Here is a 20,838-nt window from a genome sequence, read left to right as displayed (position 1 = left end):
TCAGGTGTGTTGGATTACAGAAACATCTAAAACCTGCAGGACTACAGCCCTCGAGGGCCAGGATTAGGGAATCCTGTGTAAAGGAAGTGTTGCATTTGCGGAAATGTCAAAAATGCCCAAATGTTCAGAATTCTCCATAGACAGTTTGTCTCCACATGGGCTGATGAACATGGAGATACTTTTGTAACATTTTCCAGCTTTATACAAACCAATAATTCTTAATCATAAATCTTGTGAGAGCTCTTTCGAGAAAGGCGTGATACACATCAGGCAATGCTGCTTGACAAGAGGCAATTCTTAACTGGTGTGTCTTTCCTAATGTCCAGAACAGTTGTAGGAAACATCTGTCTCTTTGATTGAACTCCTGGTTGTCTCACACTTGATTCTGAATAAGTCTTGGAGAATCCTTGAGGTTATCTTACCATTTCCACCCTGTCCTGTGAATGTGTGTTATTTTTAATAAAAATACGAAAGCATAATGTTAAGCAGGCTGTTTGTTTATTCTCGTGATAGAGATGAAGATCAGACCGCATTTTTTTACCTATTTATGCAGAATTTTAAGTAATTCCATAAGGTTTACTGTGCATACTTTTTCCTCCAACTGCACAGACGTCAGAGTGGAGGAACCACACAGTTAGTGCTGAACCTGTTGAGCTATAACCTTGCTCTGCAAGATGAATTCTCGTGGTATTTGTGAGTTCACAAACTCAGGAGAATACATCTTATACCGAGCCCGTTGATTTCCACCAGTGTTTCGAACCAATCACAGAGCGACATTGTGTTTGGGGCGTGATATGCAGCTGTAACGAAACCAGGAAGCCAGTGCCGACGCTGGGGCAAACAAACAAACCTAACATGGACGAATGGACGCTGCAATAAATTCTGTTCTTGCAGAATTACTCACTGTTAACAATAATATTAATCCATCAGATTTATATAGCGCTTTTGTAGACACTCTACAATGGAATGGATACATTATTCATGCACTCACACATTCACACTGCAGTGGCGGTAAGCTACTTAATTGGCCACATCTGCCTGGGGCATGCTGACGGAAGCATGGCTGCCAGTGTGTGCCTACGGCCCCTCCAACCACCACTAAACATTCGCACCTTACATACACCAGTGTGAGTAGCACTGGAGGGAATGAGTGTGAAGTGCCTTGCCCAAGGACACAACAACACATGACTTGGGGAGAGCGGGGTTCAAACAGTCAACCTTCTGGTTACTGAACGACCGTCTCTACACCCTAAGCCACGGCCGCCACACCTTGTTGAATGATGAACAGCGAGAGGCGCTTTGTGCATTTTTAGCTGGTAAATATGTTCGTGAGACTTCAACTATGACCCTCCAGTTCCAGTGCCAAAGTCCTTGCAGATGAGATAACTGTCACCTCACATGGGAATACGGAAAATCTTCTCTCAATCAGCAATGTTTTCAACAGAAACCATGTATTTTCTTCAAACAAAAACAAGATGCTTCACAATACAAAATGGTTTTAAAAAATGTAGGCCGTAATTGTATTTTGCTTTTCACAATACCCTAATTGTGAAATAGTCAAGAGAAACTGTATTCAAAGCCCATGCAACTGAAATATTGCATTTGGAATCAAAGGTTTAGTCTTGTGTAATGCTGTCAGGTGAGTAATATGAAAGAAGTGTCGCTTGTGGTTCTGCCTGCCAACTACTTTCTGCAAGAATTTGCTTGATGTTCTGGAACATAACATTTTAACATATTTGGAACTCTTACAGAAGAAAGGAAGTTGAATCTTGGATTCAGAAGGAGCAGTGTGGTTTTTGTCCCGGCCATGGAACAGTGGACCAGCTCTACACCCTCGGCAGGGTCCTCAAGAGTGCATGGGAGTTCGCCCAACCAGTCTGCATGTGTTTTGTAGACTTGGGGAATGCGTTCGACCGTGTCCCTCGGGAAGTCCTGTGGGTGGTGCAAGGTATCAAGCCACTGCTAGAGGGACGTGTCCGTCAACTAGAACAGATTAATTTGGTAATTTAGATTGGCGGACACAACAGTTAGCATGGGTTGTAGCAGGCCTACTAGTCCAATTAGCATTAGCCCTAAGCAGCTTGCTAACCATGGTGAGCCTGTTCAGACGCATAACAGATAGCTAGCCCTACTTCACCTCGGTCTACTGGCTCCTGCATTTTAGTTATAGGTGACTCCATCACTCGCAACATTAAGCTTAAGAATTCAGCCACAGTAAAATGTATTCCTGGGGCCAGAGCACCCAACATTGAAGCTAACATCTAAAATCTAAAAAACACCAGGGACTTGCACACAACACTAGCTACTCTGACATATTCATACATGTTGGCTCCAATGATACTAGGATTAGGCAATGAGAGATTACAAAGAAGAACATAGCTAAAACTTGTAATCTTGCCAGGAAGATGAGTCGGCATTGAGTAATTGTCTCTGGTCCCTTGCCAGCAAGAGGAAATGAGAGGTTTAGCAGATTATTCTCGCTTTATCGGTGGCTGGCTAGTTTTTGTAGCAAGCAGGGATTTCAGTTTGTAGATAATTGGCCCTCCTTCTGGGGGTGACCCAACCTGCTGAGGTTGGATGGCCTTCACCCTAACTGGGAAGGCGCCATCACTCTTTCTAGAAATATAGATTACTGTTTGAGCCTTCCATGACAGTGCACATTAGAGCAGGCCGGGCTACAGGTGATCAGAGAGCCCGTTATAACAGGTGTGAAGTCTGTAAGGCTAGAGCTAACTAGCGCTATGCTAGACTCATGCAACACACATAGTGCTTTATGTAGATTATTAGAGCGTTGCACTTTACATACAGATTCACTAGTACTGCTGCACCACATACTGACTTGTTTTCTATCTAGGTGGCGGGTTACAACTCTGCCGTGGTTGGTTACATCAATAATAAAATGCTTACTTCTGATTAAAAAAAATACTACCTATCAGATTCCTAGGCTACAGTAATAAACTCATATCGAAATTTTTGTCGAAGGACAAAATGATACGCAGGCAACGCAATGTTTTTAATATTATGACTAGCAACTCCGTAATGTTAAATAGCTCGGATTAACTTACTCTATTAAAACTTGGTTATATAAATAGTAGATTGCTTTCTTCCAAAGCTTTGCTAGTTAATGACTTATTTAGGGACTATACCCTTAACCTGATTGGTCTTTGTGAGACCTGGTTAAAACCAAATGAGTTTGTATCGCTAAATGAGGCCTGTCCTCCAATCTTTGTGGGATCTCATGTTGCGCGTCCTTGTAAAAAGGGCGTCGGTCTCACCCTTAGTTCTGAATCTGTACTCAATCTTAGTTCCCGCTCTGGTAACGCCTTTAATATGAGAAATTGAAGTTCTTGTTATGTAATCTACAAACTTACTACCGCTTTATCTCGTGGTTATTTATCGTCCCCCTGGACCTTACTCTAGCTTCCTCGATTAATTTTTCTGAACATGTGGTTGACTTGGTAACTTACGAAGATATGAATGACTTTAATGTTCATATGAATTCCCCATCAGAACCGCTTACTGTAGCATTTCAGATGATAATTGATACTTTTGGTTTCACACAGATAATAAATGTAGCGATCCATAAACATGGTAATACTTTAAATCTAGTACTAACTCAGGGTTTAGTAACTTCAAATGTAATGATATTGTCGAATACTATGGCTATGTCTGACCATTTCTTTATTAAATTTGACGTTTTGGCCAACGTCGCAACCATTACTAAAGATGCATCAGCCATAATATTAGTTCTTCAACTACTGCGCTCTCTGAGTTGCTACCTCTGGCAACTGCGACCTTTCCTTCTTATACTGGTTCAATAGATAATCTCACAAATAACTTTAATGCTGTTTTGTTAACTACCTTTGATACTGGAGTGCCATTAAGAATTAAAACCTGTCCGAAAAGGCTTACTTACAAAGTTACACCGTGGGTTACAGATGTAACCAAAACACTTAAACAATCATGTAGACAGCTTGACTTAAAACAATCATGTAGACAGCTTGACTTAAAACAATCATGTAGACAGCTTGCACTAATGGCGCGCAACGAAACTTGAGGTCTTCCGTCAAGCGTGGTGTGATAGCTTGCAGAAAGAAATAGAATCTCTCGTTTTAGCAAAAACTAATTATCTCTCTAGAATTATCGGTCTTAATAAAAAATAATCCTAAATACATAGATAGATACAGTAGCAATGTTAATGCAACAGCAGCCGACATCACAGAGCTCTCCCCCCATTCAGGTCACGATTTTCTGCAATTTTTTACTCAAAAGATCCAGCTTATTAGAGATGTGAATAGTGACAGTCAGGCTAATAATTGTATGACGACTCTCTCTTGCACTGGCTTCCAGTCCACTTGAGATGCGATTTCAAGGTTTTGTTATTTACATATCAAATATTACACGGCTTAGCGCCTTCCTATCTCGTCGATTTAATAGTACTATACGTTCCGACAAGAAACCTTCGTTCGCAACACGCTGGTCTTTTGGTGATCCCAAGAGCCAAAACGAAGTCCGCGGGCTCAAGAGCGTTTTCGATTCGAGCTCCAGTGCTCTGGAATGCCCTACCTTCAAAGGTCAGAGCTGCTACCTCTGTAGCAACGTTTAAATCGTGTCTTAAGACTCATTTTTATACTCTTGCATTTGACTGAATTATATGCACCTGGTGACTTCCACTGCTTTCTTTTCCTCCCTTCTCCACGGCTTGGAGAGGGAGTTAGGTGTCAATGACCAATTTGGATGCTGCTGTATGGGTTCTGCGCTGGTTGACCAGGGGTCTATTTCACAAAGCAGGTTTAGTGAAAACTCTGGGTCAAGAAACCCTGAAATGTGGGAAACTCGTTTTCCTTTTCAGAAAGGGAGGTAATTGAAACCAGAGAAAAAGAGGTATCTCTAGCCTGTTTCATAAAAAGAGGTAATTTAAGCTCTCGGTCAGTTACCGTAGTAACATGTTCCATGAACCAAACCTGGTCGGTGGCAGGTGTTTCACAATGAACCTCAAGGTTTTCTCTGTCCCCACCTCCTTTAAGCCACATTTCTTCATTCATAAATTAATAAATTTTCGAGAAAATAAATCGCAAATATGCTACTTTATGAAGTGGAAAATTTGCAAGTTTTTCTCTCGTAATATTCCCCGCCCTCTAAAAATATATATTTATGCCGTCATACGTTAAGATTTTACAACGGCGTATTAGGGCCACGTATAATATTTTTTTTTAGTGGGTGGGGGCAATTAAGTGGCAGATTTGCGAGTTTATAAAGTGGCAGATTTGCGAGAGAAAAAACTCAGAAACTGGAGAGAACCTACTCGAGCGGCTGTTTGTGTCAAGTGTGGTGCCGGCAGAAAGGAAACGCATGTGTGTCACACCACACAAGTCACAATTAGTTTGCAAAATGTCTACGGTGGAAGAACTCGTTAAAATGTACTTTTCGGTCGGGTTTTCAAACAAGGAGATACTAATTGCTTTAGCAGAGATTAACAATATCATAGTAAGCATTTGCACTTTGAAGAGGCACTGCAAGAAACTTGGCCTTTTTCGGAGAAACAAATCACAGTAGTCTGGACGAGGTGCTGGCTTTTGTCCACCAGGAGCTACAACAAACCAAACAGATGAAAGACTACAGGTGGGCTTTGTAGTTCAGCAAGACACCAGACGCCAAAATCTAAAAACTGCTTGACCCTCAGGGTGTGGACCTTCGCAGAGTGAGGCGTCTTCTGCGGCAATACCAAAGGACCCAACGCTTTGTGGCACATGGACTCTTACGATAAGTTAAAGCCATATGGCATAGGAATAAATGGCGGATTCAGCCACTTTGTCTTATAAGTGGAAAGCTTACACCACAAACCGAAAGTTGTGGCTGGCTACTATATACAATGCGTTACACGTTTGGGTGGATGTCCGGAGAGAGTGCACGCGGACAATGGGACAGAAAATGGACATGTATATCTATCTATAGCTCCGGAATATGACTTTTGGATTCAAGTTTGTGAAAACATATTTAAAATGACAAAACACACAAATTTACAATTTATCCAATATAAAATTATTCATAGAACATAAATTACTCAATATATGATGAAGAAAATGGGACTCTCAGACTCCGACATTTGTCCCCAGTGTTTACAAAACACTACAGACACTTATTTTCATGCTGTAAATCATGCTGTTTCTAATGAAAAGCCATTAAATGAAGAGGAATTATAGACTATTATTAACTCAATCTGGGCGAGACAACTCACAGGGGATTGAAGTTGGTAGATTCAACAAAGCAACAATTGTCCAAAAAGTCATTTAACAATGGACATTTTTCGATGTTTAAATTTGTACCAACATGTGCAGTTTTCCCAAAGGAAAGGACTTAAAACCTATTTAAGGATTTTGAGGTTTACTTGCATTGTAGACACACTGGAATTTTCCAAGTTGGACTATATTATTTTGCATGTCACTGCAGGTTCTTCATAATTTAAGTGAGTAAGTTGCCTAAATTATGTGTACATTACTAGTGATACTCCAATATTAAGTATGAAGTTTCAAGATACCTTATCCTTATCCAGACGGGTTATGACTTCGTTTGGGACACCACGTTGTTCAAGGAAATCTGACACTTACTGTGATGACTGACAAGGTAGAAAAGAGCTCCGCCCCTCTAGAGAAGACTAGTATCAAAACCCAAGCTGTGTGTGGAGGTGAGCCCGGGACTATATCTAGTTGGAAATACTGTATTTTCTACGTCACACACCTGAACTTAGAGGCCTTAAAGATGGCCCACATTGCACAATGGCCCAACACATACAGTCCATGTCTTAAGTTCATCATATCATAATATCACACTTCTAGAGGGGTAGGAATTCTGTGGGGTGCCCTGCCTCGTTTTGAAATTAATATTTTAGAGGTGTTCTCCTTATTCTCATTCAGAAAAACCTTTGTTGTTGGCTTGTTTGAAAACGTTCCCTTGTTATGGTCACAGAGCATAATTAATTTAATAATAATAACTTTATCATTAAGTTCTCTGATGACACAGCTATCGTCAGCTTGCTGCAGGCCGGCGGTAGCCCACTGGACTATTTCTCAGAAATAGAGAAATGTGTCCAGTGGTGTGACCAGAATCATCTTGTGCTCAATGTGGGGAAGACGGAGGAGGTGATATTTGATCCAAAAGCTGTTGGTGACCACAGGCCAGTCATCATTAAAAGCAATCACATCAGCCAGGTGGGTTCATACAGGTATCTGGGGGTCCACATTGACAACACACTCAGCTGGAGGGTACATGTTGGAAGTCTCTGCTCCAAACTCCAACAGCGTCTCTATTTCCTACGCAGACTTAGGGTCTATGGAGTGGAGCAGAGGATCATGCTGTTGTTCTACCGGGCTGCATTGGAAAGTATCATCAGATACGGCATTGCGGCCTGGTACGGCAACCTGACTGTGCAGTCAAGGTCACAGATTGCCGGTCTGGTGCGGACTGCCATGAAGATCATGGGGGTCAGGAATCATCCTTCCCTACAGATGCTTTATGAGCGGTCCGTCACCGGACTGGCACAGAAAATTGTTACTGACCCGACTCACATTCTGCATCATGAGTTCCAGCTACTGCCTTCCGGCAGGAGATTCAGGGCCCCCAGAACCAGGCTGAACCGCTACAAGAACTAATTCCTGCCGACATCCATCAAACTGCTTAACAACCGACATTAACTCAGTACAATAGATATATGGTGCAATGTTGTGTGTGTGGAATATATGCAGCCGTGCTGTACATACTCATGTATATATATATATATATATATATATTTAGGAGTGTGTGTGTGTATATGGGTGTGTGCAGTCCTCATGTATGTACTTCTCTACACATGTATACTTCTGTGAAGATTTCTTATTGCTGCACTTCTTATTTAACTTTAATTTTATCTCTTTCTATTCTGTTGTTTCTTCCTTACTGTAACTGCAGCTGGACGGAGTCCAGGAAAAAGTTCCCCACGGGGAAAATAAAAGTATATCGTATCGTATTGTAATTTCAGAACTGAGTGGACTCTGTTGTAGCAGAAATATGGTATAGAAAACGCTCTAACTGGCTCATTAACATCTAATATCACATAAGTCTTTAAATCCTCTACTTTTGGAACAAAATATATGTTTGACACCGCTTGCACTCTAATAAAATAAAGTGCACAAATAATGCTTTATTGGAATGAGAAAACTGAGCTACCTTGTACGATAATGCATGCATGAGTATTTTTCATTCTTTCTTTTGATGAATTGAAACGATTGTTTTTTTTTTTTCAATATTTCCAAGTTACCATGACGCCCTCTAGTGCTTATATTACATTTCCTTTCAATGTACGCCATGGTGCCCATATGCAGTAGTGCAATCTTACTTTGGTAAATGAGTTAGTTAGTATTGCGTTTATTACACGATACAAAACAATATAATCCATTTTTTTCTTTACCAGCATTCAGTTTAATTTCTGAGTTCAAATGTATGATATTGTACGAAAAAGATAACAACACAAAAGCAAGGTGGCTCAATGTCCAAGCCAACAAACAAGCTGAGTACAAAATATTACAATGTAATATGTATATACAACACAAATACACACAAGCAATCTCAGTGAGATAATAAAAAAAGATAATCAGTATGTACACAAAACTGAAAAATATAGAGAAAATAAAACTGAAGTGTACTGATTAAAACTATACAGGCACAGCAATTAATCTTCATTAGTGGTTCATATACATAGTCATTGTAGAAGTTCATTAATCCCGCTTTTTATATAAATTTATGATAGTACAATTGTCGTTTATTATTGATTTATGATTGTTTACATTCAAGCCAGCTGAATACATGGACTGAAGACAAGCCAGTAAATGTAAAACCTTTAAAACTGTGAAATAACATGACCCTTTTGCATACAACTTTTTTCACCAGCCTATGATACAACTTAGACAAGTGATAAAATGATGATATAAATACGAAAAACCCGTCCTAAAAATCAACATATGTCCAGGTGAATAACATATCAGGTCCACTTTGTTACATTACACGCAAGTAGGGACATACAAAACATACAATGTATACAGAAATATAATATTTTACACTTTTATATCACTCTGAGACCTGCAGTGAACAACATCTCCATAAGTGATGGAATAATCACATCCAACTTCAAAATAATATAATAATAATACATTACCCTTCTCTTTTATAATGTACCATTGGATGTTGACATACTGTAGATTCCTCCATCTTTACTGCAGTATTTGGTGAATAACTGCAAAGTTGTCTTTTGGAGTGATGTACGATGTGATGAGTTATGAATGCCATGTTAGAGTGACGTTGCTCCAGCATTATCATTACCAACTCACTTATGACTTTAGAACAATTGATCAGCTTTATACATGTGAAATAACTGTGTGCAATATAAACAGACATGATTATGAGTTCTGAATGTGCTAGAAAATAAATAAAATAAAACCCCAGGAAATGTTGTTTATTTCCCATCAGACCATCTCACCACTTGACATCCCTAGAAAATGAAGTAAAACTTCACATCTGACACACGAGTATTTTGGCCTATTTGTGACAATTCAGCCTCTGTATGACCTTTAGCATCTCTTGCTAGCAAAACAAAGCTCTCACAACACAAGCCAGCCTCATCATGTCTTGAAATGAATACATCACACATTTACTTCGTCCACCTTTCCTCAAATTAGGTCTTCTGCAGCCTAACACAATAGAACTCAAAGCAGATCTGTCTTACCTCAACCTCCTCTAATCTCTTTTTGCTCTTCCTTTCCTCTTTCTCCTGCTAGTGCTTTCCTGGGGTTTGTCATCTTTGCTCCCCGTCACCGCCGCGCCATTGGCGGCCTTGCTGAGTCCGTTGAGGGCCCCGTTCGAGATGGCCTTGCTTGCTTTGGAGGAGGAGGAGGCGTCGCGCCTGGGCTGCTGGCGGCGGTAGGTCTGGTAGTAGAAGTTACCGAAGAGGATGATGAAGGTGATGGCGTAGCAGATGAGGGAGTAGTGCATCCAATGAGGGAAGTCACAGTTGACGTAGAGGGACAAAGCCGTGTGGCCAATGGTGACGTGGAACTGGATCTGAGACACATGCAGAACTTCAGATTTGCAGATTGAGGACCTCAGTGAGTTAAACTTAATTTACAATTAACAAGGATCACAGGCCTTTGTGAAAACCAGCATTAGTATGTATTTTATGTGACTGGGTTGGGTTTATAAAAACCCTTCAAGCTAGTGGTGTGAATTGCTTTGTAGCAATTCGAGAATTGCGCGCTGTTACATCGCGATATATTGCCGAATCGATTTTTCGAATCGACACCCCTACTTCAAACCATTTACCCCAACGTGTTTAGTGGAACACTTCAGTTAAATAGATGAATGCAGATTAACTCATTTGTTCCCCCCAAAAAACGTATAAAAATTTTCTATTTTAAATATTGCCAATAATGATGAAACTTAGCTATATTCTAATGCTAATTGCTGCAAAACAGATACAAATATACTTTTTTCCTGATGAAAGAAGACACTCTAATCTTTCTTTTGGTAGGCTCCATGTTTTTATAGCAATAGAACACAATATTCTGTGGGCCTTGCAAAATCAGTCAAAATCCAGTAAAACAGCCGGGAGCGAAGGGGGTTGCTTCAGTGAAAATGGCTGAAAGTGTATAAGTTAATAGAGAATATAAAATGTCTTGTTAGATTTTGACAGTTTTAAACTCAATCTTATTTATACCGATAAACATTGTATTTATAATTATATTTCTTACTATATTATTATTTAAAAGCCTTACAGCAAGCATAGGTACGTACATAAGTTTAGCACAAAGTTTGAATCACTGACATAAGTACATATGCTGACAAGCAAATGCAATTCCTGGAGAAATTGCATGTGACGGCGGAGAGGCTGAATGAAAAAATATGGAATTATTTAGAATGATATTGAATGATATTGAATGACCCATAATGGTTTGAACCTGTCGAGAAATGTAGAAATAGGTGAAGGAGGGAAAAACAGCGGCATAATGAGAATAAGGTAGCAGGAAACAAAGAAGCAGGAAAACAAGGAAGGAAACAAGGAAGCAATGAAGCAATTAAACAATTTGGGGCACTTCCTATTGATTTTGGGACATTTCCGGGTCACTTCTTGTTTCTTTTGAGGCACTTCCTGGTGATCTTGGGACACACACGTGTCACTTACTGTTGATTTTAGGGCACTCCCTGTTAATTTTGAGACACATTAGGGTCACTTCCTGTTCAATTTAAGGCACGTTGTTAATTTTGGGACACTTCCGATTTGCTTCCTGTTGATTTTGAGGCACTTCCTGTTGATCTTAGGACACTCATGTGTCACTTCCTGTTGATTTTGGGGCACTCCTGTTGTTTTAGGGTCACACCTGGGTCACTTCATTTGTTGAAGATGCCCCCATCCTCCACTATGGGGGACGCGGGAGCGAGACTCTGGATGTACCTAATCATCTGTCCAAGATGGCCACCCCTCCGGGGGGGGGGGGCCCGGGGCAAGAATCCGGGAGTACCTAATCATTTGGCGAAAGTTGCATTTGTTGATTGGTCATTTTTGGCATGTTGAAAATCATCCCCAAGGTGAATTAATGAGCTAAATGTTTTGAATTTCAATTTGAAACAATGTAAATGTGAAATGTTGAATCTGCCATTGGGAAGGAATTTTGGGGTGAAAAACATGGAATTGTGGGTAAACCGTGAATTTTCGGAATGAGAAAAATGTAAGCCCTGTTGGCGTGCATTTTGGGAAAATGTGGAAGTTGGAATGGTGAGAACCAGACGAAACAATGTGGAAGTAGTTGCAGGACAAAAAAGTGTGAGTAATAAAACGGAAGAAGAAAAAGAAAGTTAATGGTGTAGAATACAATACTGCTTGTGTGAAGGCATCCACGTTTACACAATGATCTGAGTCTCATAGCAATGAAGCATATTACCATCTGGATGATGGTCAGGTACTTTTTCCACCACAGGTACTTTTGGATCTTAGGACCACAGGAAGCCAGGCCATAGTAGAGGTACATCAATACATGGATTGCTGCGTTCATGTGTGCACCAAAAAATGCTGAAAATGTAACAAAGGTTGAAACAATTGTTAACTTAGCTTGGCCCATATGTATTTTCATAATTTTGTCAGCACAAACCTTCAACATGTACTGTGACATGGCTTATTTTCATGTTTTAATTGAGAAAGACTGAACTATAATAGTGAGGGACACAGAGTAAAAAGCCTGCCAGTGTTGTAAAATGAGCCACTCACACTGTCCTCCCGCCACCCATTTGATGCCGATCCACCAGAGCGTGAACATGGTGCAGTGGTGATAGACGTGCAGAAAGGTGACCTGGCTGAACTTTTTCCTCAGGATGAAAAACACCGTGTCCAGGTACTCGATGCCTTTGGAAAGGAAATACCACCACAATGCCCCGGCCACCTGAGTGGGGTACAGTGAAAAAAACTGAAATCCATGATTGGGGTGGAAATACTCGAGAGCTCTTACCCTCAACCCCATAAAACACTTTTGACATGAACTAGAAAAGAGATGGTATGGCACCTGGCCGACTAAATTTTTTCTACAACCAGATCACCTGAGCATTGGCTTCTTTTGTTTGTTAGGTTATTTTTTTAGTGTGTAGAGTACTTGTTTTAGAAGGTCCCTTCCAAAAACACCTATTTCTTACAATGAGCTTTATGCCGTTTTTATTCACCTTTTATTCACCCATGCAAGAAGAAGATGAATCTGTGACTAAAAAAAGTAATGTTTTGAACTAGCACACTGGACGAGGAAAAGGGAATGTTTTTGCGAAAACGCTAGTTTCCACCGCTTTCTTTCTTTCCGACAGTTAACACGGGACAAGATTCACCGGGTACCAACATCAACATCAGTTATGATTTTTATGTGTATGGGAGACACAACCCTTTAGTATTAGACCTCTGAAATTATTAGAACGGTCGCAGCAATGTATTGTTTGGGTTATATACAGTCAATTGTGGGGTGACATATGGAGGACCAAAACTGCCAACATTAAAAAATAAATAAATGACTATATATATATATATATATATATGTATATATATATATATATATATATATATATATATAGATATAGATAAAAGTAAAAATAAATACAGCTTGCGAACTGGAGATTTAACCGATTTCAACCGCATGAAAGTTGATGATTTAATTAAGCGTTTTTGTAGTCGCCATGGATTGCCTGTTACAACGAGGACTGCGTTCGGCAACAGACAGAAACGGAAAGACAAACTTGCTTCCCTTGCATATGCTGCATCGATTCAAAAACTACCAGTCTTATTGACAAAGAAGGGAGAGATGCTATGAAAAATGACTAAGTCATTGTTAATCGTTGGAGACAAAGTAATTTCTGACCCCTTGACGACAAGTGACAAATGGCTGGAAGAAGCCCATGTTTTGAAACTTTTGGCCACCTTGCATGTCAGCCGATATTGCTGAATGTGTGCACTTCAGTGTGCACCGGGAGTTGGATCGAGGACACAAAACCAGGACGCGATTATTTCTTCACTGAAGGGGTCAATTGGGGCTAGAGGCAGGTTCTTAAATGACCGTCACTCCATTAGTTTTGCTACGTCTGCTAGCAAGGTTCGTGATGCTTCCGTCTGTTCCCTCGGTTTCAGGATATTGACAAAATAAATGCGTTCAAGAAAATTTCCATTTTAGCCTCTTTTACGGCCGTTAGAATCTTTCTGTGTGGAAATTGGGAAGAGTGAACGGAGGTTTACAAGCGTACACTTCCGTCTTTTCGAGCTTTGCAATGGTGGTTTTTTTTGCCTATAAACTCCATTAGGACAGTTAGAAATGGCACCAAGTGCACGTGTTATTTTGTCATTTAAGGCTGAAGGCCATTTAAACAATGCTTGCAAGCTTTAAGGTGTGCAGTTACGCAAACACTTTCAGCACTCCATTCGCTGCCATTCAAAGTTTTTTTTTAACTTGAATTTCACGCATGCTCAAACTTAAATGTGCACTTCGCTTATATACACAAACTGTTTTCCCTCCCATACTGTTGATATGCATTGCATGGCACATCTAAACATAATAATATGAATAAAATGAAAATTATGCACCTGTTGTTTTGTCTGAAAGCTGTTTAAACAATGCACTCCATTTACCGCCATTCAAATGATGGCTTTGTTTGGTAGCAAGTTTTTTTTAAACTTGATTTTCACGCATGCGCAAACGTAATGCGCACTTCGCTTATGCAAGCCGGCGAGATTTCCTTGTTCGCCGAGCCGCTCACTCGACCAATGATAGGCAGTTTGCAACGGCGGAGTCCAAACCTAAGACACGCTTAGGACCGCCCTCTAATTTGAACATTTCATCCTGGCAGAGCATCTGCTGCATGAAATAAATAAATGTGAGGACAGAGTGATATTTATTTCTATTTATATATTTATTTTGTACGTATTTCGACATTTATTTTTATTTTTATGTTTTGAATCTCGTTTTGTATTTTTGTATTTATTTTGACTTTTATTTATTTATTTAGGGATATATATATATTGTTGTTGTTGTTGTTGTTTTTATTTCAATTTAAATATTTTTTTATTTAATTTTGGAATTATATTTTTTATATCTGTTTTTATTTTCATTTTTAGTCATTTATTTATTTTGGTGCTCCGTAACAACATGGCTGAGAGTGGTCGTCTCCCATCCGTGAGGTTGTGGGTTCAATCCTCACCCCTGGTGGCCATGTTGAAGTGTCCTTGAGCAAGACACTAAACCTCGTTTTGCTCCCAGTGGACCTGGCACCGCCTTACATGGCAGCAGCCGACCACTGTGTGTGTGTGTGTGGGGGGGGGGGGGGGGGTCGTGTGTGTGTGCGTGTGTGGGCGTGGGTGCGTGTGTGTGTGTGTGTGTGTGTGTGTGTGTGCGAATGGGTGAATGTGATCTTAAATTGTAAAGCGCTTTGGGCACCATATGGTGTAGTGAAAAGCGATATATAAAGAGCAGTCCTTTAACCATTTGTAGTGAGCACCTTGGGAGTGATTTGCAGCAATTGATGTTGACGTTGACATAAGTACAGATGCATGCATGCGTTATTGGTTCAGGTTGAATGCAGTTTATGACATCGAGTGGCGTGAATTAATCTTGTTTACATCAAGCATTAGACTGCCCCGTCCGGTAATGTGAACATGCAGTGGAAAGGATTGGTTTTGCCTGGAGGACCCTACATCTTCTTTAAGCTAAAAAAGACTGAGTGTAACCTCTTTGAACAAAACACGACCAACTGTATTATTCTGTAGATATTGGTACGCCTCAAGCTTTTTAATAAAATTAATAGCCTCGCCATCCAAAGCAACAGGGCTGAGAAAATAGTTGCAAATACACTTGTACGTTATATTTGGCCACTTCTTTATCTCATCTTCCCACCTCTCTACGTTTGTAGGAAGCAGGATTGTGTTATCATCTTTTTTAAACTGCAAAAACTGGTGTCTCCACATGGTTTACGTCGTTCAAACAAGCTAGCGTGCATTGTTTGCAAGTATGCAAATCCGAAGCCAGAAGTCGTTTTTTGCATTCACGTAAAGGCTCATGGGTTGTAGGAATAAGGTGGATAAAAGAACAAGTTAACAATATTGCTTTACAATACTGTGTTTGCATTATATTAAATCAAACAGGTTGGCTCATGGCACTCACCCTGACTTCATTGGGGTCATCTGAGTAGTCCACCCGTTGACAAATGTAGCTGTAACTTGCTGCCCGGGCTGCCATAAACAGCTACAGGATCAAAATTATTAATCACCAGTCCGTCACAGTTGGGTAATTAAACAGAAAATGGCAGACACTCAAGGAAGCGGAGGGAAAGCATCCAAAGACAGATACCCTCAAACAGAGGTGGCAAATCCAGGTCCAGAAAGTAAAACCCCTGCCACATTGGCTTTAGGCAGGTAACTGAACACCTGAGGAGCTATAGCTAGGGAGCTCGCTAGCTAGCACATGGGGCTAAAGCCAAACTGTGGCAGTGTTTTTACTTTCCAGACCTGGATTTGCCACCTCTGCCCTCAAATGAGGTTAATCAAATTTGCAGGATAAAGCTGTCTGTCCGCGAAGTAAAAGCGGCTGACTTTAATGCTTTTTTTTTTTTTTTAAAGGCACCTAAAACTTTACCTCTTTGAAGATGAAAAAGTTGAGGAAGACCATACTGAAGTTGTAGACAATGAGTGTTTTGCGAAGCTGGAAGGGCTCCCTGTTCTTCATGTATTTGGGCCCAAGCCAGAGGAACAGCAGGTAGGATGCACTGATGGCTAACGTGGGCAAGGGGTTGTCCATTAGGGGCCATTTTTCCACCCGCTTGTCTGTAGGAAAGATTTTGAACATTGAACTGGCCACTTTGGCTTTGTGTGTGTGCGTGTGTGTGTGTGCGTGCGTGCGTGCGTGTTTTACAAAACTCATTCAAAATGACCGACTGTATCATCATAAATAAATAATGAAGTGAGAAAACAGTACTGTGTGGTGTTAGTTGACAGAATTCCTCCACGGAACTAATGTTTGTTGAGGGTGTTGACTAGGGGGGGAGTTAGAGTGACGGACTTCCTGTTTTGGTTGTGGAGTGATGTGATGTCAGTGTGTGATGTTCAGTAAAGTTTTTTGTGACACTCCTCCTGCGTCTCCTTGGCTTCGGCACCACAACAGTATATTACACAAGATCTCAGCATCATGCCTCATTAGACCTCACTTCGGCAAGCATCAAACAACTGAATGTGTGTTCTTCTTTGTTTTGATTTTGGACAATTATTTTAGAGAAGGAAAAGCGTCAACAGGATACACAAGTGGATACACGTCACACTTTTCTGCCATCGAATAGAACAGTGGTTCTCATCACCGGTCCTCGAGTACTCCTGATCCAGCCTGTTTTCCATGTCTCCAACAGCCAACACAGGTGTTTCAAACAATCAGCTAATCAGCATGCTCTGCATGAAGCCTGATAACGATCCTCAGCTGTGTTGGCTGAGAGAAACATGGAAAACAGACTGGATCAGGGGTACTCGAGGACCGCGGTTGAGAACCACTGGAATAGAAGATCATTTATTTGTTCTGTCTGTCACTAAAAGTTGCTGGCATAGATAGATGGACAAAGATACATTATTTGTTATAAATAAATGATTGCCTGATCAATAATGTGTCCCGCCACAATGGTTGGGAATTACTGGCTTATTGTTTGTTTGTTTTAATGTATTTTAAATGTATTGCCATCTTGCTTTTCATTCTGAAGCACATTGAGTTTACGTTTGCCATATGAAATGTGCTACACAAATAAAATTTACATTGCCCCTCTCCCTGAGCTGTCACCTTATCATGATGGGGGGGTTTGTGTGACCCACTAATCCTGTCTGGGGGTTTATGTCCCTGCCAGGGTCACTCATGACAAACAGGTCCTAGGTGAGGGACCAGACTAAGGACAGCTCAGCGAGCCCCGATGATGAATAAAAATGGTGGACTCGGTTTTCCCTTGCCCGGACGCAGGTCACGGAGCCCCTCTGGAGCCAGGCTTGGAGGTGGGATTTGGTGGCGAGTGGCTGGTGGCCGGGCCGGCACCCATGGGCCCCAGATGCCCCAAAAAGGCAATGTTGGTCCCCTACCCAGGTGGATAGGAGGGTAGCCTCCCTCCGTCTTTTGGGTGGAGGGGGACGGTCTCATCACTGTTATTTGTTCCTGTACCCCAAACATCAGTTCAGAGTACCCATGCTTTTTGGAATCCTCTGAAGGAGTGCTGGAGACCTCTCCTGCTGGGGACTCCATCATTCTGCTGGGGTACTTTAGTTTGGGGGCCTCAGTATTGCATCTCTGCTTTTTTCGGATATTGTGGTACAGTTGGCTTCTTTACATATAGATGCACGATTGGAATCTCATCTCTCATCATAACTCAGTAAGTTCCTTTCTGCTTCTAAAATGTCAAGCATGTGTGCGCTTCCACCGCCCTGATTTTAATGGGAATGAGGGGCGTTGCTTCGATTTGAGTCGGCTGTGTTACATACCAAAATGGCGCAAACACCTCCTTATGCCCAATTCTACCTGTGCTAACCCTAAAGAAGAAAACTCCACCCAGCACTAGACTTGCACTGGGCACAAAATTAGAACCCTATGTCGCCCCGCCAGCCTGAAAACACCTTGGGATCACTCTGGAAGATATAATGTTTCAGCTCAGTACAGTCGAGAGAACAGACGAGAGGCAAAAACTTACATCCACGCCAAAGCTAGGGATTTCACTAAAGCTAGTCATTTATTCTCACGAAAGAACAATAATCGCCCGGTAGAACGTCCGCATGGTCACAGGCTGAACCAAGGAACCAACCACACTTCATTTCGCATCACAAAAAGAAATTGTGTCGAGTCGACCAGGGAAGCTTCTGCAACAGCGTTCTTCTCGTTCACAGTTTGAGCCTCAACTGGCGGGAACTCATGGTAGGCGCTTGTACTTAGGCATCACTTGATGACATCATCCGCCAGTGACACACCCAAACAAAAGATCCATATCCCTTACATCTGTTACAAAGAACTGCATGAAGAGGCTGTGGAGGGGGAAGTCTGGGCTTCTGAGTTACCGCCCCTGCAACCCAACCCCGGATAAGCAAAAGAAAATGGATGGATGGATGGATGGATGGATGGATGGATGGATGGATGGATGGACGGACGGATGGATGGATGGGCACTGACACAAAAAAAACTGTTACTAATAATCTGTATCATTGTTGCTGTCCACTGAAAATCATGTAGGCTGTCTGTACTGTATTGTATTGTTATTATAGAAAAAACATCAAAACATTTCTTACTTTACATTGTATGACTAAAACCCATCATTACCTGCGATGGTTAAGGTCCATTTGTAGAATTCTATGGTTTCATTAATTAGATGTGTGACAATCTCCATGTCTGATGACCTGGAATGAAGAAAACAGAGCTGAGTGGACTTTTTAAAAAATAGGCACAAATCCCAAGCACACTGTCATCATATGGATACAGTATGGTCTGGAAATCATGCTTGCTAACACTGTATCTGCTTGTTAATGTATTAGATTAGTAAGCAGACCAAGCCACAGGCAGGCCACGGACCAACCACGATAGATGCTCTATAGCCTAATCTATAGGCTTGATTGCGCACAAAGGCACGGAGCATGTGCCGGGACAGCGCATGTGTCAGCACCTTTTTTTTTTCCGGCCAGAATACGACCACGGGCAATAGACGCGTGGGGGAGGAGGAGGAGGAGGAGGAGGAAGAGAAGGAGGGGGAGAATGAGCAGGGGGAGCATAGCTACCACTGAAGAACACTTTGGCTTGATATAATGGTCCTTTAAAAAAATTAATAAAAAAAACAGCAACCCCCCATCACCAACACCCCCATTCGCCCAAGCCTGCTGCAGCATCCGCTATCGGTCTCTTTTTGGTTCAACTGTTTCCAATACAACACCCCAAATCACCATTAATTACAAATCACATTGTGTGACTAATAAGTTTAATATGCAGCAGAGGTCTCTGCACATTTGCATTCTGCGGCATACACTCCGGCCTTCACCTTCGCAATGATGAACGGTTCTCTTCGAACCGCTATTCAAATTCAAAATGACTATCGATCAGTTTTGCACAATACGAATAACACAAAATATAAACCAGTTAGGAAGCCCATTACCTCTCCTTGTAGTTATTTATCCGTTTTATGATGACATTCAATGCAAGGTCATGCAGCTTGTGCGTGGTCCCTCCTCCCAATCGGCCGGTGTACGTTCTCTCTCTCTCTCTCTCTCTCTCTCTCTCTCTCTCTCTCTCTCTCTCTCTCTCTCTCTCTCTCTCTCTCTCTCTCTCTCTCTCTCTCTCTCTCTCTCTCTCTCACTCTCTCGCTCTCTTTTTTTTTAAGTCTTAATTGCTCCGGATCCGCAGCGAATTATATGGCGATGGCATGAATGTGGCGTCCTGTCACCACCCTCAGCCGATGGTTTGCCTCAATTCTCCTGAGCCTTCACAGCAGCTCCATCAGGTTACTTCCTCGCACACAAATACACACGCTTTAACGGGGTTGCGTTCATATCCATATTTCAAAATAAAGTAGTCTTCTGAAAGGCGAATGCACTGAGATATATACTGTAATGAATGCTTGGTTTTATTTTCGCAAGTCTTACGTAATTTCCGGTGTGTGGAGCTACATTCAGATTACGCTGGGTGCGTGTTGGTGGTGGAAGGATGCTTTAAGCCTGCGCACAAAGGAAGGCGGATGCAGTACAAATGCCCCAGTGACATCAAGTACAACAAGGTAAAACAGGAAACACAGCATTTGTGCCATCAAAATATTTTCTCCTTTTCTTTCATTTCGGACTGCACAGTCAGACGCGCTAGATCCAATACAAGACCATTTCGACGCCTTCTTAAAATAATCGCCTAAATCATTTTTTCCTCAGATTTTTCAGGAAACACAAAAAAATTAACCATTTGCATCACGAGGAGATGATTAAGGCAAAAAAAAAAATGCACACAAAAAAAGACGCAGGCAATTATTTTAAGAGGGTGACGATTTGTTTCATGTATTTGATACAAGTCTGTATCTCTTCACTTATGATGCGCTTTTAATCATTGTTACAACAACATTCTGATTATCCAGTTAATATATTTGTCCACTCCATTCTTTATTCAGAGTATTTGTCAGGAATACTATAATAACTGTTGCATTAATTTAGACCCCCCCCCCCCCTCCCAAAATATGACCACTATTATTCAGTCATTTATCTAGAAAAAAAAGTTGTTGGTTGATTTATTGTAAATAAAATAAGGATATTATAGGAAAAGA

General features: G+C 41.2%; 1 protein-coding gene and 1 pseudogene across 1 annotated transcript; one reads left to right on the top strand and one right to left on the bottom strand.

Annotated features, from left to right (window-relative positions):
- Positions 1–3,075: 3,075 nt before the first annotated feature.
- Positions 3,076–5,705, top strand: LOC147171811 (uncharacterized; annotated as a pseudogene).
- A 2,731-nt stretch (positions 5,706–8,436) lies between these two features.
- Positions 8,437–20,078, bottom strand: elovl4a (ELOVL fatty acid elongase 4a). Its single transcript, XM_086078554.1, has 7 exons — positions 19,690–20,078; positions 18,867–18,943; positions 16,173–16,360; positions 15,702–15,782; positions 12,287–12,458; positions 11,964–12,091; positions 8,437–10,089 (listed from the first exon to the last, which is right to left on the bottom strand). The coding sequence occupies exons 2-7, from the start codon at positions 18,931–18,933 to the stop codon at positions 9,766–9,768; spliced, it is 960 nt and encodes a 319-aa protein (XP_085934680.1). The 5' UTR covers positions 18,934–18,943; positions 19,690–20,078; the 3' UTR covers positions 8,437–9,765.
- Positions 20,079–20,838: the final 760 nt, after the last annotated feature.

This window comes from Leptonotus elevatus, chromosome 6 (assembly GCF_054856555.1).
Source record: "Leptonotus elevatus isolate MCC_2025b chromosome 6, RoL_Lele_1.0, whole genome shotgun sequence".
Taxonomy (NCBI): Eukaryota; Metazoa; Chordata; class Actinopteri; order Syngnathiformes; family Syngnathidae; genus Leptonotus; species Leptonotus elevatus.
Note: the sequence above shows the minus strand (reverse complement) of the source record. Positions and strands in the feature narration are given on the sequence as shown.

Coding starts and splice junctions, on each gene's coding strand:
- elovl4a (XM_086078554.1), bottom strand. CDS start 18,933: ATGGAGATTGTCACACATCTAATTAATGAAACCATAGAATTCTACAAA. Junction 16,361..18,866: donor ATGGACCTTAACCATCGCAG/GTAATGATGGGT, acceptor TCTTTCCTACAG/ACAAGCGGGTGGAAAAATGG. Junction 10,090..11,963: donor ACCTGACCATCATCCAGATG/GTAATATGCTTC, acceptor CATGTGTCTCAG/ATCCAGTTCCACGTCACCAT.